The sequence below is a fragment of the Manacus vitellinus genome, unplaced genomic scaffold (assembly GCF_001715985.3).
Source record: "Manacus vitellinus isolate BGI_N305 unplaced genomic scaffold, ASM171598v3 scaffold_32_pilon, whole genome shotgun sequence".
NCBI lineage: Eukaryota > Metazoa > Chordata > Aves > Passeriformes > Pipridae > Manacus > Manacus vitellinus.
This window is the reverse complement of record NW_021940460.1, coordinates 8,819,620-8,843,878: the sequence shown is the minus strand read 5'-3', so window position 1 is coordinate 8,843,878 and position 24,259 is coordinate 8,819,620. Positions and strand designations below refer to the sequence as shown.

Genomic DNA, 24,259 nt, shown 5'->3' with positions numbered 1-24,259 from the left:
TGGCAAATCTGGGGCGGGAGAGCGAAGTCTGGGGGTGCGCGGGGTTGTTCTCTGCGATCCCATTTAATAACTCCAGTGATTTGGAAGTTTGCTCGGCAGTGGGATCGCTCGCTGTTTAAAACACCCAACTGTCAGGTTTTGCCCCAAAACCACCATCTGGAGAGTGCTAAACAGTCTTTTTTTTTTTTTAATTCCCTTTCCTGTTCAAACCAACATTGGTGTCCCGATCCTGCGGGACTCAGTTCACACAAGTCAGTACTACCTCCAGTTCATCGGCTTCATTCCTGTGCAGAAAAATTCAGGACATGAATTTTGGCTGGTTTGAAGCATGATGTCATCTTTGGCCAACAAAAAATAGTAGTAGCACAGCAGCACTTGTAAATGTTACTAAGTTCCCATATTCATATATTAAATGATTGCGGTTTACCTTTTAATATCATTTTATTTTTAAAGGCTAAAGAACTTGGGTTTTGTGCAAATGCATCGACAACTTTTTGCTGTGCAAAACCAAGTTTGATGTAACCTTTCTGTATCCCTGGTGAAATTAGCTGTGGAAAAAATAATTTCAAAGAGGAATCTATAAGAGTTTGAACAGCAGAAGAAGGATTATAACAAAATTCCCAATGTTTCAATAATACTACTCCATAGTGACAAGTACTGTGCCAAATTCAGCTTCAAGGCATTCTCCAAAATCGTTACTCTGATGTCACACCAGTCCAGAGAAGCTGATTTAACACTATTTGATCAGAGTAAAGGCTGATATAAAGTGAGAAACTGCCCAGGGAGACAATCAAAAGATGCCAATGCAAAGACAAATGGGACCTCGTTTGGCTGCTCTCACCGTTGGATTATTTGTTGGCTGCATTTAATTTTTCACTTAGACCCAGTCTCTTTTAAATGCTTTTTACAACATGGCCTAACCTGGTTCTGCTCCCTTCCCCAGACAGGATAATCACATTAATCTGATAATGGCCCTCAGTTTGGAGCATGGCTTCTCACCAGACAGTGTCTGAACCAGTGCATGTAAATGTGCTCCTTCCTTCCCTCCCATCCCTGTTTGCTCCTTCCCTGCCCTCCTGCTGTTGCTATTTTTGTGCAATTATGCAGCACTTCCAAGATCTCTCCCCTACAAGCCAGTGCTGGTCTCCTGTCCAGCAGCTTTTGCTGCCCTGGTTTGCACTGAAGCAACTTCAGCTGTTCCTAAGGAATGCCAGGGAAACCTGCACAGGCGTGGAAGGAAACAATTTCAGTGGCACACAGAAAGGTGTCCTGTGGAGGTGGGAACCCAGCCTTGGGAATGAACACCACAGGATCTTGGGGAATCTTGTCTTTACTTGACACAGCCAATGACTTGGTACAATATATTGGATACTTTTTTTCCCCCTATTTCTCTCTTTCTTCAACTGTGACTTTTTCTATCCCACTCTAGGAGGCACAAATCAGCAAGAATCTGGACCAGGAAAACTCCCACCATGCAGCCAAACTGCGGCCACCTCCACAGCATCGCGGGGAGCGGCGATCCCTGCCCGGCCGGAGACAGGGACAGCTCCTGCCATCCCAGCGCCGGGGCCGTGCACATCCAGCTGGGAGAGGCCAGGGAGAGCTCCAGGCAGGGCTCCCAGAGCCGCTCCCACGGCCACGGGGAAGCAGCAGGGCCGGAGGATCCCGGCCCGGACTCGGAGGATCCCGGCGGCAGCTCCCTGTCGGAGCTGCGCTACCTCCTGCAGTGGCTGCACAAGAGCCTGCCCTACCTCCTGATCCTCTGTGTCAAACTCCTCATGCAGCATCTCAGTGGTAGAGTATGACAAAACCAGGGCTGAGAGAGGAAACCCTCCCCCCCAAAGAGACAGACTGATAACCTGAAGGCTGAAGGATAATTCAATTTATTTTCAGCTTTATTTCTATTTGCTTTATTCAGCAGTAAGAGAGATTTGCTAAACTGCATTTCAGTGGCTGCTGTTTCCTTTGCTGGCATATGTACTATGTGCTTAATTATCCTGCTTGGAGAGTCTGAGCTATTAATTGTAATTACAAAGACATATGAGAAGTGGCTGCTTTTTAACCCAGTTCAGTGATTTTTTTTTTCCTTTTCATGTGTATAACTGATCCTGTTTTCCTAATAGGCATTTCTCTTGGAATTGGGCTGCTAACAACTTATGCCTATGCAAACAAAAGCATAGTAAATCAGGTTTTTCTAAGAGTAAGTATCATCCTATGACACAAAATTCTCTAAGTTAACCAAGACTTTTATTCATCAAATTTTGAAAGAAATGGGAATGGAAATACTGCTTATTTACCTAATAATGTTAGGTTTCAAGATGGAAGTACTCTTAATGCTTCTGTACAGTGTAGAACTTCTCGGATAATAAGGATAAAAAGAGGGGTTTTTTTTTCCCCTCCTCTGACTTTGACTGGAAATCACTTCAACTGATAAAAGCTTTTTGTAACTTATGGAAGAACTTAACTATATTTGTGGATTCAACAGCAGTTGACAGCCTAAATTTTCATCTCTCTGTTCACTCCCAAAGGGAAACCTGTTGTTTCTTCAGAGTGGGGTGGGTTTGGTTGTGTTTTTAGAAAAAACCTTGACACACAGAGAAATCGGTATTTTGAAAGCATTAAAATTACTGCTTTACCTTTCCACTGAGTTCTCCTGTTTCATGTGGCCTAAAACCACTAAGAGAAAATCCTCTGGTAGTGGCTGTTGAGGTGCTCTGGGGGCTGTTTCAGACGCTGCTCCTGAGGTAAGGACTGCAACGTGTCCTCCCAACTCTCCCACAGGAACGGTGCTCCAAGCTGCAGTGCACCTGGTTACTGCTGTACCTGAGTGGATCAGCCCTGCTCCTGTACTACACCTTTCATTCTCAGTCCCTGTACTACAGGTAAGCACAGAAACACCTCTACTCACCCCATAAATCACTCAAAACCAACCGAGAACATTTATTGGTTTTCTTACATCGTGGCCTTGGTTTCTCTTTCACTTTAATCTCCCTTCCTCCCCTTCTGCCCAACTCAGCAGGTGCTGGGCTTAAAAACAGTCTGTTGGAATTTCCTAGACCCCACAGTGGACTTAATGGCACTGCTGTGCCATGGGAATGTCCTGGGGTTGATTCCCAGCTTTGGCCCTTCTGGGGCTCTGGGCAGTTTATGACTCCAAGGGATTTTTCCCCTTGTTCCCTCTGTAGCTGCAGCCTGGGCTGGGAACCAAAGGCTGAGTGCCAAAATGAGAAAGCAAACCCAGGGATGAGGGTTGTGATGGAGACACAGCAAAGCCTCCAAAACGGGAAGGCTGTCAGAGATCCTAAGGATCAATTCCCAATTCCTTGGCAAACATTTTTCCTTGGTGTAAACCAGGTTTCCCTCTTTGAACCTGCTGTGATAATCTCTGGTTATAGTTGCCTCTAAATAGGGTTCTCCAGTAACTTCTGCTACTTCTTTTTGTAGCTTAATCTTCTTAAACCCTACGGTGGATTTTATGAACTTCTGGGAGGTACTTTGGATTGTGGGAGTCACAGATTTTATTCTGAAATTCCTCTTCATGGGCTTCAAGTGCTTTATTCTCTTGGTGCCTTCTTTTATCATGTCCTTTAAATCCAAGGTAAGGAAACAAGCTGTATTTTTGCTTCCTTGTGAAGATTCTGTTCTGGTAAAATGAGCTAATTATTAAATTCTACCTAGAGAAAAGTCTTTAATTAAAGATCTGTATATAATCCACTGCTACACCCTGGGCAAGAAAACCCTGTGGACTTCCTGTTCTTCCCTGCTTGGAGCTAAGGAAGGTTTTCAGTGTGCTGGGAAACAATTCCTCGTGTTATGCCACTGGATAAATGGGTTTATTTCTGTCTCTGAGGTGGGGGTTGAGGAAAGTTTTCCTTTCCTGCACTCCAAGAACGTGCACAGTTGGCCTGGAGCAGCTGGGGCACAGCAAATTTGGTACATGCCTGACAATGTCTGTCAGGGTTTTAAGGGCTGCACATGCAAACAGCTGCTTTTTTTTCTCTCTTCCAAAGCAATTCTGAGTTTTCTTTTTGCTGATAAACCTCAGCCATAATCGTGTCAGATCGATGAACTTGATTCACAGCTTAATTTCTCAAATCAGTGAGGTTTAATAATTTTCTCAGGAGCTTGCCCTGATTGGTGGTGTATTTATTTTTATCTGCTTCCCGAGGTGAGGCAGCAAAACCAATTACATTTTATCTTAAAATTGCAATTACTAGTGCTGGTTCCAAAAAATAAATTAACAAGTGCAGTTGCATGTGGTAGCATTTGAACAGGATTGTTCTGGGAGGTTTTATCTCTTAAAATGTGCCAGAACAAGTTCTCCTCAGGTACAACTGGCTTCTCTAAATACTGATTTATAATCAAGATCTTTGGGTTTCTCTACAGCTGGTGATGTAACATCTAAAAAACAGTTATTGAAAATTCCATTACACCAACTGTGACCTAAATTGTGCCTAAATTAAAGAAGGAATCTGATCAATAGTGGCAAATTGTGGCACTATCCAGTGTCCATTGCAGAAGGGGTGCTTCTTCTCTATTATAAATAGAGTTTTAAAGAGAAATTGAAGGAAATAAAGTAAGAGCTAAGCTAAATATCTATGCTTATCCATGCACACACACAGTGCTCTGTGCAGGACACTTGTGTTTTGTTCCTCAGGAATTTTTAGGGTGTTACTGAACTCTGGTTACCTGTTACCCTCCCCTTCTTTCCTGGCCCTCAGTTTTCTTGTCATCCCATCCTTAAATGAGTTCATTATCACAAGATAAGGCTTCTTACCCAGGCATGAAATAATGTTTACAGGAAAACAGTTTGTAAATAATGTTTGTTAATAAAAGGATGGGCCTTACTCTCATTTTTTAACCCTGAATGCAGGGCACAGCTCTGGCTCATGACAAGCTGATCTGTGTGACCAAATTCATCTTATTTTCCTTTTTCATATAACTTTTATTTCCTTTTTTTTAATGCTTATGAAGTCTGACAGCATTAAGTAGGTAGACAACTGCCAAATCCATCATATTTCAGCCTATTAATTTGATTTTCTGCAGCCCAGCCATCAATTCTGTTCCCGTTACTTGCACAGTTGTGAGACCCATCATCTGTTATTTCACATTTAGTTGTTTCAAGACATTACAAGAGGGAGCTACTGAAAAAGAATAACAATGCATCTTGTTCTCTGTATTTTCCCAACCCTTTGTGTTTGAAACCTTGAGCTCTTCCTTTGCATGTCTTGCTCAGGGCTACTGGTACCTGCTGTTGGAAGAACTCTGCCAGTATTACCGGATGTTTGTCCCCATCCCAGTGTGGTTCCGTTTTCTCATTGCCCATGGGGAGCTGGACAGTGGCCTGGGATGGACCCTTGGGATCCTGCTGGGCCTTCTCTACCTCATCCTAAAGGTGGGTCAGCTTTATATTCCTCTAAACCATTCAGGGACACACAAACCAACACGTTGCTGGAAGTTCCCCTCTGCACTGATGGCAAGTCAGTGCTTCACTTCAACTGAGGCAGCCTCCCAAAAAACTGATAAAAAACCTGGCTCAGGACCCTAAATCATCATTTCCTGCCCCTGTTCTGGGAAGGGGTTGGGACTGCAGAGCAAAGAACACTTATTAAAGATCCCCTCAGTCAGACACTGATCAGACTGTTGTAGGATACTGAGGAAAAGAGCCTGCAGAAGTACAGTGACTAAAAGAACTGGAAAATCCAGGAAACTGGATTTTTTCTCTGCTAGAGGATCCTGTGTGATGCCAAACAAGCTACACATGCTCATGCTGGCTCTCTGTTCCCCAGAGAGCTCCTCTGCCCCAAATGGAACCAGAGTCAGGACAAGTCTGGCTTTGACCATGACCAAAACTTCCTAATGCCCTGGTACCTTCACCACAACCCCAACACTCTGGCAAACACAATAATAATGGTGAGATATTTGCACTCAAATGTTACAGTTCAGAACCTCAACCCTATTTTTCTTCTAAAGAACAAACACCTGAAAGAATAAACCTTAGTCTGGTTCCACATAAAACAACTCAAAGAGGGTCAGTCTGAACTATGGCTTTGCTTATGTTCCTGCCAACATCCAACCAGCAGTGAGGCCACTGCCAAAAGCTTGGAAGCTTTTTAGTTCACAGAGGGGAAAAAATACTAAACATAACTCGAGTTTTCTTTCCCATTTCAGCTTTTGAGCTTTTTTGGACAACTGAGAAACTTCAGGCAGGTTTTACGGATATTTTTTACACGCCCAGTGAGTATTGAGTTCAAAAATTCAAACCCATAAACCCAATTTACATGCAAATACTTTTTAAATACCTCATTCCCATATTGCTTTGTACTGTTCTAGCAATAAACAACTGCATTTTTACATGAAACCCTGTATTCCCTTGTCCCATTTCAGTCTGAATTCCTTAACTAAGTGATTTTATTGTCATCTGAACAACAGCAACCCCCCCAAAATCTCTTCTGCACAACCCTTCAACTAAAAGGCTGTGAAGTAACACACCCTTTTTGGCCTGCTTGACTTCAAAAATGAGCAATATTTCCTTGGGTTAGGGATTTAATACTCTTCCTGACATAGCAGCCCAAATTCCTTTCTGTCCTGGTGTTTGGTCTTGGCTTTTTCATCCCCCTAGAAACCAACATTTGCTGAAGTCCCTTTGTTTTGCAGCACTATGGGGTGCCAGCCAGCAAGAGACAGTGCTCAGAATCAGATGATATCTGTCCCATCTGCCAAGCTGAATTTCAGAAGCCTATTCTGCTCATCTGTCAGGTAACACACATAATCCCAATTATTATTTTTCTTGCAAATTAAAGTCTATTTTAAACAACATAAAATTAGATGGGTGACTACATGTTTTATGATTCTTTGTAGAAATCAGGCTGTGCAATTAATATAGAATGTTACACGTGGAAGAGCTTAGGAGCTCTAAGTTCTCCTGCTTTTCTTGCAGCACACATTTTGTGAAGAATGCATCAGTTTGTGGTTTAATAGAGAAAAAACGTGTCCCCTCTGCAGAACTGTCATTTCAGACCACGTTAACAAGTGGAAGGATGGAGCCACATCAATGCACCTCCAGATTTTCTAAAGCTTCTCAAACAACTTGGTTTGTTCCCTCTGAGTTTTCCCAGTTTCCTGCAGATTCACTTGTAGGAGCTTTCCCAGTTCTACAGCCCAGGCTCCCACCAAACGGTCCAGTTTTCAAAACAGAGCAGAAAATGGTAACTTGGCCTTTTTTAAGCAGAGAAAACTTAAGTTTTCAGAATGAATGCAGACAAAGCCAGCATTGCTTCTCTTGTGACTGCCATAGGAACCAGAGAAATCCTGAAATATGCTGCATTAAGACTTAATTCAACATTCTGAGTTCCAGACTGTGCTAAACTCTATTTATCTTCCTAACATGACTCAACCCCAAAGGTCAACCTACCACTTTTATTTGAGCAAACTTTATCCTCTGGACTACAGTGAGAATTAGAGCTCCTTGTCACACTTGGCATTAAAGATCCCTCAGTGCTTGCCCACTCAATTAAATTGCTTTTTTACTCATGGACCTGTACCAGCAACTGTTTCTCACTGTACCTGGATAAGCACAAGAATAAGATGTTTCCCTTTAGGTTCTTGTAGGCTCCTAATGGATCTTTGGCTTAACCTTTTGCCTTTAAACCAACCACTGATGGTAGTTTTTTACTGAGCATTTTATAAAGCTGGTATTTTTAAAACAGATCTTTAATATTATATTTTTTGTCGTGACAGGAACCAGATTTTCTTACAGGGCAGAATCTATTTTATACTGCATTTGCAAATTTGTAGTATGCATAAAAATCAGAGAGAATAAATGCATTTAAATCTACTTGTTTGGTGCATGTTGAATAAAGAAAGATTTGTTACTGTTTGAGTATTTAAAGCTCAGTGCCAGGTCTAGTTCTGTTGTTAAATTAATGTCTCTGAAAAACAAAACCCCTTCAAATGCTACAATTTATTCATGATTAGGTTTTATGTTAATTATAGCACTAATTATATATAATCTCACTTTGTTTTCCTGCTTGTCTTTTCTCACTTTGCTGCTCAGATAAGGCTGAAAAAAGCCACTCAAATTATTCTGCTACAGGAAAGTTACATTTAGTTGCCATTAACTTGAGTTTGCCTTAACTAAATACCTTTAGAAACTTCTAAATTGAGTACAAAGAGAATTAAAAAGTCAAACACTTACTTGGTGAATGATGGAGAACCCCAAGGGCAGGGCAGGGCAGGGAGTGAATGAATCCTCCAGAGCTGCAGCTGCCACAGGGACCCTGATGGGGCTGCCAGGGCTGATGGGAGAGAGCCCTTAAAGGCACAGCTCCCAGGGGAATGGGGGCAGAATTCAGGATTCTGAGTAAAAAAAACCTTTGCTGGTGTGAGTAAAATGTGTGGCTAAACCCAACCCAGAGTTTGTAAGGGCAGATGTGACAACCAACCCCTTCCAAAATACCAGGCAAAATAAACATTGCCACTTAGCCTGGAGCAGCTTTCCCTGAAATGCTAATTCCAACAGCTTAATAATCACTCTTTCCATTCAAAAATCCTCTCAGAGAAACAGAAACTGAAAGGCCCCAGACTTGGACACGTTGTTAGAGCAAGGAAATGCACTTCTTAATTCCTCAGTATTGATTACATTAATTGCCCAGCAGTGATGGGCAGCCCCAGACTTCAATTCCATCGGTCTGTCAGGACCAACAGCTCAGACTGGCAGGCTGAGAAGGTCCTGACAGCCCTTCAGTGCACTGCTTCACACAGAAACATTCCAGCTTTGCAGAGAAAGTTGAAAGAAATCACCCTGAACTAAATATTTTGCTGTAGGACAAAGTACAAACTGCTCAATATCCACGGAGGAATTAAGGCATCAAGGACTGCAGGCAAGGCCAGAACTACTACTTAAAAATATGAAACCAATTAAAGTATTGACTTGTGGTTAATAAAAAAAAAACCAACACAAGAACTCAGCAGTGTCAGCTGGCCCACAAAGCTCACCAGGATTATTTTATGGAGCACAACAAACAGTGTCAGTGCTTTAAATCAACCCTGATCCTCTGGGCTCTGGGCACCACACTGGAGTAACAACTGGAGTAAGGGTGGAGATTGGGCAAAAGCAGGACCAGGGAACAATCTGGGTTTTATTCTCTCTTTCTGTTGGTGGTTTGTTTTATTTTCCCCTTGAAGATCCAGTGAAAATTATCCAAACCCAGTAGTACCAAACAGGTTTTATTAAAACCAAAGAACTACGAAGAGATTTTGACGGATTGGTTTAGATTTACACTTCATCAATGAAACGGCTCATTCTCAGATACAGAGAGGGAGAGCAGGCAGGGACTCACCTCCAGGAATGCCACCCTCTCTGATCCACATGGAATTAGGATGCAGCTCTTCCTAATCCAGGCCAGGATCACCAACAGGCAGCACATCTGACTCTGCAGGGGCAGAACAGAGAACAGGTGACAACCAACAGCTGCTTTTTCTGAGCCCCACAGCCCAGGTGAGGGGCCCAGCCCTCGGTAACAGGCTGAGCCAAAGAGCATCTCCCAGGTCCTTTCTGTTCTCAGGGAATTCCTCCTCCCTCCCTTTCCCATCCAAGCTGTCATAAAGACAATGATTTCCATCCATAGTTACACTCAGGGCCTTCCCACTTCCTAAAAAAGAAACAGGTCACTGGGATTGACACGTTTAAATTTGCTTTTAGTTGCTCTTCACAACCATCCTACTGAGCACTTGAGGACATTTAGTCCCAGTAAACTGGGAAAGATGAACCCAGACCAGGGATTACCTTGTCTGTACTGAGGCAGCTCAGGTGTGTTCCTGCAGCAGCTGCAAATGGAGTTAATCTGGAAGAGAACAACCTGTAGAAGTTCATATTTGGGAACTGCACACAGTGGATCACCAAGGACCTGCAGGAAAAATATTCAATTTGCCTTGTTCTTAATGACTCCTCCTCCTCCTTTCCCCCTTAGGATAAAGGATTTCCCTCTGAACTGGGAAAATGAAACAGCAACTATCCTGTAGAGACAATTTAACCACACCAACCAAACCCCAACCACGTCCTAAAAACAAGAGTCCTCCCTCAGTGCTTGATGCACTTTTTGATTAACAGTGAGAACAGCTGGGAGTTAATACTGAAAAAAGAACAGGCCCCAAATAAACCTCCACTGCAGAGTGGACTCAGCCATGAAATGTTCTCCAGCAGTTCAGCCTTCAGAGAGCAGGACCAGAAAAAAGGGATATTCAAAAGAACAATTGACTCGTTGATTTTTATCTTTTATTATGAGCTAATACCAGGATGACATTCAAATGTCAGATGGCACAATTAAGACAGTCTTGGTAGGAATTATTCCAGCATTCCCAAAATTACAATTTAGTACACGAATGGCGTCAAATGCATCACTCCCACAAGAAAACTGATGGAATTCGGAATATCTTATACCAGAAGAGTTTCTGCATCAAATGGGAAAAAGAAAAACTGCTGGTAACACAGCTGACCTAGAAACCTTTTCTGAGAATGACCTGCAGAACAAAATATTTCCCTATTTAACATCTAGTAAAAAAAAATATGACTTTTGTTCAAGTTTAAGATTTAATACTTTTTATATGGTTAGCCACAACAGGTATTAACCTCGGTTTTACTATATTTTTGTAATGCTACAAAAATCCTATAAAATCAAATTATAGTGAATTTTTCAGTGATTATAATTAAAAAAGCGCAGCTTGTACAAAATAAAAAAAATAAGATTCTATACTCTAATGAAAAATTTAAGACATTTTTAAATGAACAAAAGAAAGCACTTGTTAAGCTCTCCAATATTCAATGCATTCTGCACTTATCTGAAATAGCCAGACAGGAGCTACAACTCCACTCCCCTCAGTTCACAACTAGTAATTTTGACACTATTATATATATATATAGAGGATCTATGTCTGATCTTTTTACAAATAAATACAGGATAAACCATATTGCATAGTGTGTGCTTGCTGTCTGAGTCACACTCCCAAAGTTTCACAGTCATGGTAGGGAATTCAACTTAGAACCTATGGGATGAAACATTGACAGTACATGGAATTTCCTTGGAAAACCGATGAGTTGGGGGTTGTAATTCCTCAGTGAACTCAGACAAACAACTCTTGCCATTCTTGCCAGCCATAATAAACCAATTCCACTGGACAATCTACCCAGCCAAGCAAAAAGCAACCGGTGGCTGTAACTGGGACCAAGAGAGATCTGCCTCCAAAAATGACTATTTTTTAAGCAAGTCCCTTTCTCCTCAGTGGCCACGTCAGGGCACCTCAGGAACGAGCAGCACAGAGGCTCCAGGGGCTGGAGGCTGAGGCCTTGGCAGATATTCCCCGTGCAAACAGTGCAATCCAGAATGCAGCCAGGTTTGCAGATATGCAGAGTGCAAACAGCTCCTGAGCACTTGGGTTTTGGTTTCACAACGCCCCCCCTGAACAATGGCAATCCTCCAGCACAACCTGTGGCACTGCAAGGGAACTTCATCTGCCTCAGGAAATTAAAACTTTTTTAACAAAAGGAAGAAAAAAAAAAAAAAATCTTAATTTTTGCTAGTTTTCTGTTGTTGGTATCAAGGTATCACTGAATCCTTCCGACTTGCAAATCTGAGCAAAGAGCACTGAGCGGATTCAATGCTTGAGAGAGTTTTATGGCTTGGATCCTATGGCTCAAAAAAGGTTCAGTATCCACAGAGTAAGTGGAAATCTAGGATAAAAAAATCCCTACTGTTGTGAAACACCAGAAGTAGACTTTGCACAGTTTGACTAAGGATAATGCAACGTGTGGCAGGCAAAAAGTGACAGGACTTGGATGCAGCTGGATCATCTCCACACACACACACACAGCAGACACACCCTAAACTAGTGTAAAGCTCTGCAGATTTTAACCCTTTCACCAGCTATGCTCATGGAAATGCTTTCTTTAAGGCAGGAAGTATATATTTAAGGAAGGTAAAGTTTACCTTTATTTTATTCTTTGTACCTGTAAGTCAGTTGTACAGATCGTGTGACAGTTTTAAAAACATAAATAGTGTCCTTAGAACATGTTTCCTAAATGAAGGTTGCTCAAGTTCTGACCCACTGTGGAAGACATTCACTGAAAGGCCATTGAACACTTTTTCTTGTACAATCAGCAAATTTATTGCCCCAGCATAGAAAAAAAAAAAAAGTGGAGAAATTTAGAAATGTATAATGGCAGGGAGCTCCTGTAAGCAAAATTTTATTAATAATTATTATACTTTAAAAAAAAAAAAAAATCCTCAAATTCTTACCCACCTGTTACAAAAATAGTTATTTCCTTCTGCTATGCAGGGTTTGTCTCTGTCCCCTGGGGGACTTGCTATAGATCTCTACTGACCTTGTGATGGGATGCACAGTCTCCTGATCTCGCTGTGGGTAAGAACCTGGCTGTGCTGAGCTGCCTCCAGCCCAGCCACCAGCACAAGGGGACAAAAAAAAGTGATGTTTCCCAGTGAAATGTCTGCTGAGGACAGGGATGAAATAAGCAGGACGTGTGTGAGCCCGTGGCTTCCAGTTAAGCCTAGAACAACATAGCAGCATTGCCTCTGATTAGATCCGTCGGTCCCTGCAGGACAGGGACTTCAGCTGGGGAAGCAAGTGAAAAACAGTCCTCTCCCACCCCACACTGCCAAGCTGGCCAGTGGTTCACTTATTGATTTGTTGTTTGATGAGGAGAAGAATCAGAACCAGAGCCTTGAAAAAAAACCAACCAACCAAACAACTTTCTTCACCAATTATTCTGCATTTGCAATTTTGGGATCCTTTCCATAATGAGCTGAATCAAAAAAATCTATTTGAAAAATATATATTTTTTTTTTTGTATATATATATAAAAAAAACTCATTATGTTTTGAACGTGAGATACCAATTAATTTTAGCTTTCATCTTTGATTCCGCCCCGTTGTAGGAAACCTCTTAACGAAGCTTGCATGCTAATTACCCCTCAGCTGCAAGCACAGGCGTTTCATCCTCTGCCTAGTGAAAGGGCTAACCCTCCTCGACACATTCACTACACCAGTGATTCTGGAGCAACATCCTGACCCTTAATACTGTCAGTTCCAAGCTGAGAAATCCTTGATAAGGTGAGCAGATGTCACTGGAATCGTTAGATGACGTGCCTAGAGTTCTGCAATACCATTTGCTAAAGTTTGTTGTTTTTTTTTTTTATGCACCATTGATTGACAGGAAAAAAAAAAACCAAAAAAAAAAAAAATCCGTTTTTTTTTCTTTGCTTTCCAAGTCTCTCTGTGCAATGACTGACTCTTTGATACTGTCACTTTTTTTAAAAGTAAACCAAACAAGCCCTCGTGTTTCAGCTCCAAGGGGGCTCCCGTCTGTTCTCGGCTCCCAGCCGCGGTGCTGTCATAGGTTCATGCGCAAGTGCTCTGGTCGTTTGGAGATCATGGGGAAAGCTTGTTTTTTGTAGGGCCCAGAGTTTGGCTGCCGGATTGGAAGCGGTGCTGAAGCCTCTCCACACACTGTCACATCCATTTGTTCTATCCCACTCGTCTCCATCGGGTATTCCACAGGTGGCTGAGCGGTCGATGCGCCGGCAGAAGCACCTCTTCCCCAGAATTCCCCGGGGGAAAACTTGACGGGGCTTTAAAACAAGAAACACACAGATCAGAGCTGGAGATCAGAGGGGGATCTGTCACTCTGCAGGAAGCTCAAATGCCTATTGAGAAGCATTTCTAATTCTTCCTTCCACTTCCAGAAGTTTGAGAAATTTCCACGGGGAGCTTCTACCACTGTCTCTTGTAAAGTACATTCCTGTCAGCTGAGGATGCATTTCTAGGTGATTGCAGAATCAATGAAAGGCTTATCAGGAATAAAAAAAAAACCACTAATTTTTGCTCAATCATAACCATCTTTTCTTGTTGGTTCTTTGTTAGTACCAAGATATTGCTGAATCCTTCCAACTTGCCAATCTGAGCAAAGAGCACTGACTGCACTGACATGATTCTTTCTGGACTAACACGATTCTTTAGCAGCACAAAGCTCTTAGGATGTTCTGAAACAGTTCTAGAGGGATGGTGAACCAAAGCCACCGGAGTGGGGCTGCAGCAGCACCAAAAAGCAGCAAATTAGTACTTCCTGTGCTGCCAAACCCCACAGATTTATCATGATAAGGTGGTTTGTAAAACAGGGTCAATCCTGTAACTCGAACGGAAGTGCTGGGCTGAGAAGCAAGGCTGCATTTTGAATTTCTACTTGTCAAAAGGTGTGTTACAAAAAAAGAAAAGAAGGAATAAAAGAGAGGTACCTGACTGGTGTCCTTGGGCTACCGATGAACCTGCGAGGGGAGCGGATTTTTGGTTCAAAAGAAAATTTCTCTTTTACGCTTTCAAGTACTGATGGAGCCACGTAGGTAAAACCCTGCAAGACAGCAAGGGAGGCAACATTCACCCTGGGGATCACTCTGCAGTGACCACATGAAAACCTGATTATGATCAGAAAATTACAAAAGGAAGAGTAAATGCAGACACAGGAACTTCTACTCCTTGAAGCGAACAGTGGGACTTTGGGGAGTTCCCAACCTGATGCTCCAACCCGGCTGTTTCTGCTCCCAGACTCCCACAGGCACCCTCACTTTAATTAATTTTGCTCTATGGACTGGACATTGTTCTCTCTGCATGGCTGTGAAAGCAACCCCGTGGCCAGGGTTCAGAATGCAGCTCTGATTCAGAGTGCTGACATTCCACAAAGGAGGCACCGTTTGCTGGCTGGGGTATAAAGAAAATGTCAGAGATATGCTCAGGTGATATCCAGAGGTGTCCTCAGAGACCTTCAACATCTCCAATCTGTCACAGTTTGTGTCCAGTGATGAGGGTTTGCTTTGAATATCAGGTAGGATTCCAGAGAATTAATTTAGCTGCAGTGCCCCCCTGCTCCCAGTAAAAACCTCCCTCTCCAGCCATTCCTCACTCACCAGAAAGACCTGGTTGGCACTTTCACTGAGAGTTGAGTCATCTGGGCTATCAACAGGTGTCTGACGTGTAAACTTTGAATCAAACTGGCTCACATCCTCTTCAGATTGCTTTGCAAAAACAAAATGGTTAAGGGTTTATATTACAGATATCAACCAGTGCAGCCTCTGGGTGGAGTTCATTCCATAGGTTTTTGGCAGAGCTCTGCTGGAGTAAAACCCTGGAGTGGTGTCGGAATCCTGTCGCTGCCAGTGGGAGGTCACTATGGGCACTGACACTGAGAAATAAAGGCAAGGGGGAGGGGCAAAAATTATGGATCAAAAAGGAACACAAAATTAAAAAGATGCCTTTAAAAAAAAAATAAAAAAAATCTCAAATTACAAACAGAAACTTTCAGAATGACAACGCCAGTTTCTTGCCAAGTTTAGCCCTCGTCACAACCAGAACAGTTGCAACTCTCAGAATTTGGAACCTCTCCAGATAATTCAATCCCATTTTTGCAGATACAAAAGTGTTTACACTGTGAGGGATGGAGGACAACTCTGGAATAAGTGACTATGAATATTGTTTAATTTGGCCACAGAACAACAGTAACTCCAAGTTTCCTTCTCTCACTCTTTGTGGAAAGGCAACGGATTCATTTGTGTGGCCCCTCATGCAACCCTGGAAGCACATTTGGAAAAAACCACCTGGTTTGTACAAGTAACTTTCATAGCATTGCTAATAACAGAAAAAACCCAAATCAGCTTCAATAATTCATTCAGAAATACCAGTCTTGAGTCTTTCTGAATTTCATTCAAAAGGGTGAAGGGAAAAAGGTCTGCAGTCCCCATGCTGGAGCTGCTGGACATCAGTGATGCCTGAGCCAGTTTAAAGTGAGATTTTTAGTAGTTGGGAACTATGGGGGTGGCAAAACCCACTGTTGCTGTAGCTAATTGTACCCAGAGGGAAAAACAGACCTCAAAATATAAGATGGGATAACAGAGATCACATCACATCACTGGTTTGAGGTAAACTCTAAGTGCTGCCTGTAGCAAGATGCACTGTAAATATTAATAACCAAATGCTTAATTAGGTGATTTCATTGACTTTTGCTTAGCAGCTATTTCTCATTTTAGTTGAAACTAAGTACTGACTTACTGTAGAGGGTTCAGAAGCAGAGATTGACAGTGAGCTGCACTTGCAAGTCTGTTTAACCTCCAGGTGAGAAGCAGGAGGAATTCAAAGGGAAGCAGATCAGGGGGCAGGGCAGATCTGCCTCTGACTTGACAGCAGTAAATCTGTCACCCAAGCTGTGACCTAAGTCCCAGGAATCAGTGGCACTCCAGTCTGTAATCCCACATCAAGACCTCTCCTAAAGGCACACAGGGAGCATCTCCCAGCATTCCCAGTACATACCAATAAGGGTTTAAAAGGAGGTTCCACCTTTCGTGCCAACAGCTCGTCCCAGTTGATGTGTCTGAAGAAGGGGTGAGCCTGCAGGGGTTACAACAGCACAGTCAGCACCTCCTCTGGGGCACAAACCACCCAAATTGAACCACTAACAGGGGCTTCTCAGCCCCTTTCCCTGGTGGCTTTCCTTCCAAAATCACAGCTGGGTTCAGTGCAATATATTCTACATCAGAGGAGCTGAGAATTGGTACCACACCTCCAAGGCAGACACCTCCTGTCCCTGCAATGCTTTCCTTGAAAGGGTTAGAAAAAGTCAGTTCACGGGCAAAATACCTCAACTTTTAAAGTTGGATACCTAAAAACCATGACAAAACATTGTATTAATGACAAGTTATCAGAACTGGGAAATAAGGAGAACTCTCTAACATGCTGTTAATGGCACCACAAAAACAAAAGTCAAGCTGGAGGCAACAGGGACTAAGCCTCTGCCTTAGTTTTTAGCTAATTTTTCCCTTGGAATAGCTGCACTAATGCAAGGGCTGGCAGGGTTTTCACCAGCTGAGAGTATCATCACCCTTCCAGGGCTGCACAATTAGCAGTGTACAACTGGTAGAAAAGATCTACTGGAAGGCAGAAGTAAAGAATAGAAGTTATCTTCCAAATCGCCAATTATCCAGCAGGTAGGCAGCTGTTTTTGTGCAGCTTTAAAGCTTTCAGATTTGGATCAGCTGTCACACATGGCAGCCTTTCTGCTCATTACCCTTCAAGACAGACAGACAGACAGACAGATTCCTGCCCTGATGGACCCTCAGAGCTGTTTTCTCCTCAGTGAGGTAATTTAAGAGTTCTTGAGTTAAGTGCAAGTTACCTGAACTTCTCCAGCATCTCCAGGACCAGCTCCCAGACGTGAGGCAGCATTTCTTTTTAGCAGCTTCATGAGAAACAACATCCAAAAAAGCAGAATTAGTTGTGCTGTTATGACTAGACTAGTCCTGACATGAATCATCACCTCAATGAACACTGTGCAGAATGAATACAGAATGACCAGAAAATCTGCATTTGTTAGAAAACTACTGTATTTCCAAGGAAAATCACTTTCTGTACCACACAACACAAAACTGACTGCTTTAGTAATAAAATCAAGCTTGGACTGAGCAGCCATAGTGGTATCCTTGTATTTTTATTTCCTCCAAAATATATAGCACTGACAGGCATTAAAGTTGTACCTTTTTAAGCAGATCTCTGGCTTCTTGTGTGAGGTAGGGAGGCAAGTTGAGTTTACACTTGAGAATCTTGTCAATTGTCTTCTTTCTGTTCTCCCCAGTGAAAGGAGGCTGGAAAGCACCATTGGAAGGGGAGAAAAAAAAAGGACTTGTTCAGATCTCTTTTTTGTGCATGCACAACTCACTTCAGTCATTCACAAAGCAGGAAAAGTTAATGCAAACAGGACTTGAAAATCACTCTTTGGATAAAAGCAGCTCAAGACTGTAGTGAACACAACTTATTTCTTATTGCAGTCTGCATGATATATAAATGATGTGTATTTATACATGCATCTGAGTGAGGACACAGGGAACTACAACAGCTACAAAGGGAAATACATGCAATTATAACTGTGCACCTACTGCTCCAGTCAGCATGTCATACATTAATGCCCCCAAACTCCACCAGTCCACAGCACGGTTATGCCCACTCCTCATCAAGATTTCAGGGGCCCTGTGAGCAGAAAAATTGAAAATATGAGAGTGTTTTAACCAGCTTAATGCCAATTCTGACTCCTAGTTTTCAAGCAAAGTTTACATTTATCAAGTAAAGTTTTCCTAAGTCGCTCAACATATGAACCATCAGTTAAAAAAGGCAAAATTCAGCCATTCCCCCCAGAGCAGAGTAATACTTTTGTGTGTCATCAGGCAGCTCACATGTATTCAATTGTTCCACAGAATGTGTGTGTGACTGTTCCATCATGAATAGATTCTTTACATAATCCAAAGTCAGTCAGTTTTACATGACCTGAAAGGAAACACAGAAAAATTTCAGACTTGAATTACAGAATTCTGACATCTCTGTAAGTAACATTAAAAACCAGAAAATTCAACGTGGGTCTGTATTTATTAACTCTGAGCTACTTCCAGATATTTTCAGTGGTCTGACAAAGCAATAGAGTCATAAAACAGAACGAGGTAATCACACAAAGATAAAACTAAATGTTGCCACTTGAAGAGAAACAAGACAAACCACCAGAACTTACTCACAGATAGACAACTGTAGTTAAACGTGGAGATTTTAAAGAATCATTCAGCTAAGAAAGTAGGTAACTGAATTTTACTGCTTGCCTCAAAGTGCACAGAACAATATTCAACAAAGTGCCCTGAATAATTCAGTACAAAGACTCAGACTAAGTAAATCAGTTGTTTAAGAAAACATGGAAATAGTGGCTGGTACAGACTGCCAGAATAATCAGTGACACACAGTCACTGGAACTGCATCAGGAACTGAAACTGCTGTCAGGCAAAGCCTCAGCAGCTGGGGAAGTCATTGCAGCAAAAGATGTGACATCCTGCCTTGAACTGCCTTTCCTAACACCCCCATGGACCCAAATGTCATGGATTCTGCGCTGAAGACACGGATATTTATGAGCTTTACAATGATCCAGTAGAGGAAAAATTGCACAAAGAGCAAGTCAACCAAATCTCCCAACATGTGGGTCTGTACCCACAGGACCTGGAGCTCGCTGGGGCCCCACAGAACCTCAGTGTGTGACTGAGGCCAATCAGCTCTGGCAATTCCTGCTCTAGGGAAACTCTCCTCAGAGTGAGGAGTTGGGACCTTTGCAGAAGTGTTTTCCAACATCTGCCAAGCTGACTCAGGGCTGCCTTTCTACCTTGGTGATTGAGCATGATGTTCTCTGGCTTCAGATCCCGGTAGATGATTCCTTTTTGATGCAAGTGCCCCAGTGCCATTGAGATTTCTGCCAAGTAAAAGCTGAAAGGAAACACATGCCACAAAATGAGACATATTCAATCATGCAAAGCAGTTCAAGCACTATTATGTACCTAGCAACAGTTCCTTGAAAGCAGCATTAGAAGTCTGGGAGAGAAGAAAGGAAAAACAATGATGCCTTTGAGGTTGGTTTGCCTAAAAGTCACCCAAACCCCAAGAACCACAAAATGACATATTAGCATTGGGTTTACCTGCTCAGTAGGTATCTGAGAATGAATATGTTTGGAGGAATCTGAATTTTTAACCATTTTTAGTGGTTCAAATATGTGTCTAACCACATCTAGGTGGCAAAGCTGAAAGGAAATAATGAAGTTAAGAGGTAACTGGCAGCACCCAGTCCCACATGGACATCAGAGCTTTCCCAGGGCATTGTCCATGGGAAGAACAACTGCAGTCAGTGTAAAGCCTAATCAATAAGGCAGTGCCTTGGGAATCCTGGAACTGGCTGGGAAATTGGGTGTGGATCCAGAACAAACAAAACCACATTCACAGCAAATCTTTCACAGCTTTTTCTCCAACACCCAAAACACCTCCCTGACCACAGCCCTGTGGAAAACACCCTCAGTGGACCCTCCTCTGTGGAAAGACTGGAGTTACAGCAGCACAAAGTGGTAAGTGCAGCACAGACACCCTCCCCAAACCCACTGAGCTGCTCTTTTCACCAGTTTGAAATGACTGACTACTTATATATAGTTTAAGCACTTGGAAAAAAAACCCCTAACTATTAATGTACAAAAATAGCTTCACTTACCAAGCTGTGTCTTCCATAAATATCCCTTCTCTCTCTAACTGCATAAATAGTTCTCCTCCTGTCACGAGAAAAAATAGATTATACTCAGTTAAAGTATCATTTTTAGTAAGCCAAAAGTCTCTTTTCTAGGAAAACTATAAACAACAGGTATTTTTTCCTGCTGTACAACACGTTTCACAAAAAATCCCCAAGTCTGTTTCTAATCTGTGATTGTTTCCTTACCCCTGAAATAAAGGGAATACTTTCTTCTGTCATGAAGAACCTGCAAGAACTAAACCCTCAGGGACTCTCTGACTGCACCCAGTCTTAGTGTAACACACAAAAATGCCCAATTTCATTGAATTAGAAAGTTTATTGATGTTGTTCTAGGTGTTTTTAATACTAAGCTGCTTCACATTTTAAGACACCAAGCCAATTGTTAACTGGCCTTTTACTCGTGGGGTGAGAACCCCAATTTCTTGGTTGTGTAGAACACCAGCAGGTAAGAGAATTTCAAATACTGACCACTGAGATACTCAAGGATGAGGTAGAGTTTTCCACCAGTCTGAAAGGCATAAATTAAGTCTACAATGAAGGGATGTTTCACTTCCTCCAGGATATTCCTCTCTGCTTTCGTGTGAGCTGTATCCTTGGCATTCCTTACAATCATTGCCTGCAAAAAAAGCAGGGAGAGGTGAGTACAAGAACATGTTAAACAAGGCAGATTTTATATTGAGTTCAATCCTGAGTTTATTAAACCACCACACTATGTATGAGTCAGCAACAGCATAAGAAAACAAATTCACCACAGCATAAGTTTAAGTCTTTATTTCATAGAATTACACAGTAATTTAGGTTGGAAGGGATCTCCTGGCCTATTTAAATGAGCTGCTAAGAACTACCCAGACAGAAAAATTTAAAGTTAAATTCGAATTTCAACCGTACCCGGTTATCAACTGTATATATATTAAAATTTATTTTTAGGCAGAATAAATCATTAGACAATTGTAAAAGCTAAATGCAAGGTTAGGTTGTGGGGTAACAGTGAAATGTGAACATCCAGGTTACCTTTTTAAGAACTTTCATGGCAAAGATTTTCCCGGTGTTTGCTCCAGTTACTTTCCGTACTTGAAACACCTGAACAACAACACAAAAGCAATCAGGAAAAAAGGAAGTTAGAAGAAGAGTTCTGCCAAAGAGAGGTGACATGACCCACAAACCACAAGGCTGCTGGTGGGGGGACCCAGAACCACTTTGGGACATTTCCTGCTGGAGATGCTCTGCCAGGACCTCTGTCCCACCACATCAACCGTGGGGTTCCCCTCTGGCAGAATGAACTTGGCAGAAAACAGGCTGGGAAGACCAGAGCTTGCCCAAGGCAGCAGAAGGCCCTTTCCCATGCTGTGGATTTGTTCCTGCAGGGAGGGATCAGTGGATTTGTTCCTGCAGGGAGGGATCAGGAGCTCCTCACCTTGCCGTAGCCGCCCTTGCCCAGCACGCGCAGCAGCTCGAAGCACTCGGGCCGGATCTTCTCGGGGCCTCTGTTCACACTGGTCTCTGAAATCTCAAACTTCTCACAATGTTCCATGCCCCTGGAGAGAACAAAACATGGATATAAGCCTACCTGATACTCCTAAATGATCACTGAAAGGGAGCAAGTGACTCTGGGACAAGCACAGCCTGCCTGAGCAAGGAACGACTCCCCGGGGGATCTGGGGAACCCTCAGCACCGGGAATGTCACTTAGAAAAGAAATATTCTTTGCAAAGCTCCAAGTGTCAACTTGCACAGAGGAGATTACCTGCAAATTTTGGGGATTTAGAGGATCAAGATCTCCCTCAAATCCCTTCATTTCAATGCACAATGCTCTGCAATACACCAGAGTTAAGTCTGGAAGATCAAAGCCTCCAACTGACTTAGACACTTCTTCAAGACCTCAAGGAAACACGAGGCTCTGAGGGGTGATTAAGTGTCAGATCACACTCAGCAGCCCCAGCAGCCATGGGGAGACTTCCAGAATACAAATCCCTTGCAGAAAAAGCTGTAACAGGAGGAGCCTCATAACTCTGAACATGCCACAAAAGTCTGATCCATAATTTAAGGAGGCTTCTAAACTGTGTTCCAGCTCTGCCAAAGTTACACAGACTGATCCTGCTCAAGGAAATGTGGCTGAACTGCTGGAATTATTCCTTCTCCCCACTGGAATAATCTGGGAACTATAAATGAAGCCAGGCTGGAGGTGTCTGTCTCCTGAACTCAGGGTTTCTCCAACAATCCTTGCTGGAGAAACAAGGATTAAAAGACAAGCAGCAAGGTTTCACCAGGATTTTACTCTGTTATCATCATTTCAAGATGCAAGTCATAAATTTTAATGTGAGGCAATAGTGAAATGTCTAGAAATGACTCAGATTTGAGCCAGAGTGACAGCATTTTCTGTTTGCCTTAATAATGGGACAAAATGAGAAGTTATGTGAGGCTGGCATGAATGATACAGGATATTTTCCAGCAGCAACTTACAGGTCATATTGGCCAACTCCTCCATGGTCCATGCTCTCACTTAACTGACCCTGGGGATGGGAGGGGTAGAAGGAAGATTAATTAGAAAAAGAAAAAAAAATCATTAAAAAGAAATGCACTGATGTGTCTTATAGCTTGTTACATTACAAAGAAATAGATATAATTTTAACTTACGTAATCAAACAAGTCTAAAGGTCAGGAATAATAAATTCTCAGCAGAAGATAAAAAAATGCACAAAATTCTGTGCAAGATTTGCAATATTTCCACAGATCTCAGAGAGTGACCAGGGAACCACTGCCTTACCTGGCTGTGCTGTTATTTAATCACTTAAATGTTACAGGTACAAATTCCCAGCCCCATGAGAATTTGGAAAGTATTAAGACACTGCATTTTTCTTTATAGTTGCTCTTACATATGGATTTTAAAGTCCTATTACAGTACTATGCAAATCAGAACAATAAGAAAGATTATGGGAATAGATGAGCTGGGACTCATGTGCACTAAAACCAAATAATATACAGAGGTTTTATTATTTTATACTGAGAATAATTCAATCCTAATAATAATGAAAGAATTCAGCTTTCCTCTGATGTTAAACACCTTTCCTGACCAATAATCACTCCACAGATTAATGAATGTAAATATTACTAAGGAAAGTTCAGGCACTTCAGCATGAGAACCAGTCACCAGTGAGGAATGGGGGTTAATTCTGAAGAGATATTTCCTTCAGAGAATTTTCAACTTGATCCCTTCTGCAAGATAATACTTCCCTCTCACTGGGGCTCTGCATGGCAAAAGAAGTGCAAAGCAAGCAGACAGCTGGAATGAATGCAAATGGAATTTCATGGGCCAGCTTCTAGGGAGCTTAACTATACCCCAGAACTTTTATTTTTAAAAGTATGGACAAAAAAAATGACAACTGCAAGGAGATACAGATAAACTGAGTGACCTGTGAAATTCAGAGAAACAGGAGGGAAAGAAAAACCACTGAGAGCTGCAAAAAGCAGCCCAAGGAGTGCATTTCAAATATTATCTAAGTGAAAAGGCTAACCAAAGAAAACTAGAAACTTTCAGCAGCTTCCAGACCATTGAAATGTTCAAGTTTACAGAGGCTGGTTCATTTTGGGTGGGCTAAAGGGGAATTTAACTCCTACAAGCACCACAGGCACTGAGGGACTCCAAAAGCTCAGGTTTGTTTCCAGCTCCTGCCCTGCTGGCATTTATTAAAACTCAGCTTATTGACACGTTTCACAACAAACCCACTGAGCCTGCCCTTGACCCCACTCCTGATGCCAACAAATGAATTTTAAAAAAATCAACAAACACAGAGAATAAACACCCATCACGTTCCCAGAGCAACCCCTCCAGTTACCCAATGGTTCTGGAAAAGTTTCTGTGTGCTGCTCTTGCTCCTGTGAACTCTGGGTTTCATTCCCAGTATGAACTTGACCAAAATGCACTTTAGGTACCATTCTGCTCTATCAGGGTTTGTTCTCCTTCCACAGCACCAGCAGCCCTTCAGTCTGTACGTTATTTCACTCCTCACAAACACCAAAATTAAGGCTGGGTGGTTTTTCACACCACAATAATTAGTGCAAACAACCACAGGGCTTTTGAGGAAACGCTGCATTTAACAATCCTGCAGATTTTC

At 42.3% G+C, this 24,259-nt stretch overlaps 2 protein-coding genes across 4 annotated transcripts; one reads left to right on the top strand and one right to left on the bottom strand.

Annotated features, from left to right (window-relative positions):
- The first annotated feature begins 1,404 nt into the window (after positions 1-1,404).
- RNFT1 (ring finger protein, transmembrane 1) lies at positions 1,405-7,891 on the top strand. The gene is made up of 8 exons (XM_029961320.1): positions 1,405-1,794; positions 2,124-2,200; positions 2,782-2,882; positions 3,445-3,598; positions 5,237-5,395; positions 6,172-6,237; positions 6,658-6,759; positions 6,941-7,891. The coding sequence occupies exons 1-8, from the start codon at positions 1,473-1,475 to the stop codon at positions 7,073-7,075; spliced, it is 1,116 nt and encodes a 371-aa protein (XP_029817180.1). The 5' UTR covers positions 1,405-1,472; the 3' UTR covers positions 7,076-7,891.
- A 2,366-nt stretch (positions 7,892-10,257) lies between these two features.
- Positions 10,258-22,677, bottom strand: RPS6KB1 (ribosomal protein S6 kinase B1). 3 transcript variants are annotated; one of them, XM_018076639.2, is made up of 14 exons: positions 22,608-22,677; positions 21,563-21,683; positions 21,160-21,228; positions 20,617-20,764; positions 20,113-20,170; positions 19,243-19,343; positions 18,281-18,371; positions 17,987-18,077; positions 17,588-17,695; positions 17,230-17,292; positions 16,368-16,445; positions 14,972-15,079; positions 14,306-14,418; positions 10,258-13,642 (listed from the first exon to the last, which is right to left on the bottom strand). In XM_018076639.2, exons 1-14 carry the CDS (start codon positions 22,637-22,639, stop codon positions 13,405-13,407), a joined length of 1,419 nt encoding a protein of 472 aa, XP_017932128.1. In that variant the 5' UTR covers positions 22,640-22,677; the 3' UTR covers positions 10,258-13,404. The 3 variants fall into 3 exon arrangements, 2 of the variants coding, with proteins under 2 accessions (XP_017932128.1, XP_017932129.1); XM_018076640.2 differs by lacking the exons at positions 10,258-13,642; positions 14,306-14,418; positions 14,972-15,079 and adding an exon at positions 15,095-15,246; XR_003915939.1 differs by lacking the exons at positions 10,258-13,642; positions 14,306-14,418; positions 14,972-15,079; positions 16,368-16,445 and having other exon boundaries at positions 17,983-18,077.
- Positions 22,678-24,259: the final 1,582 nt, after the last annotated feature.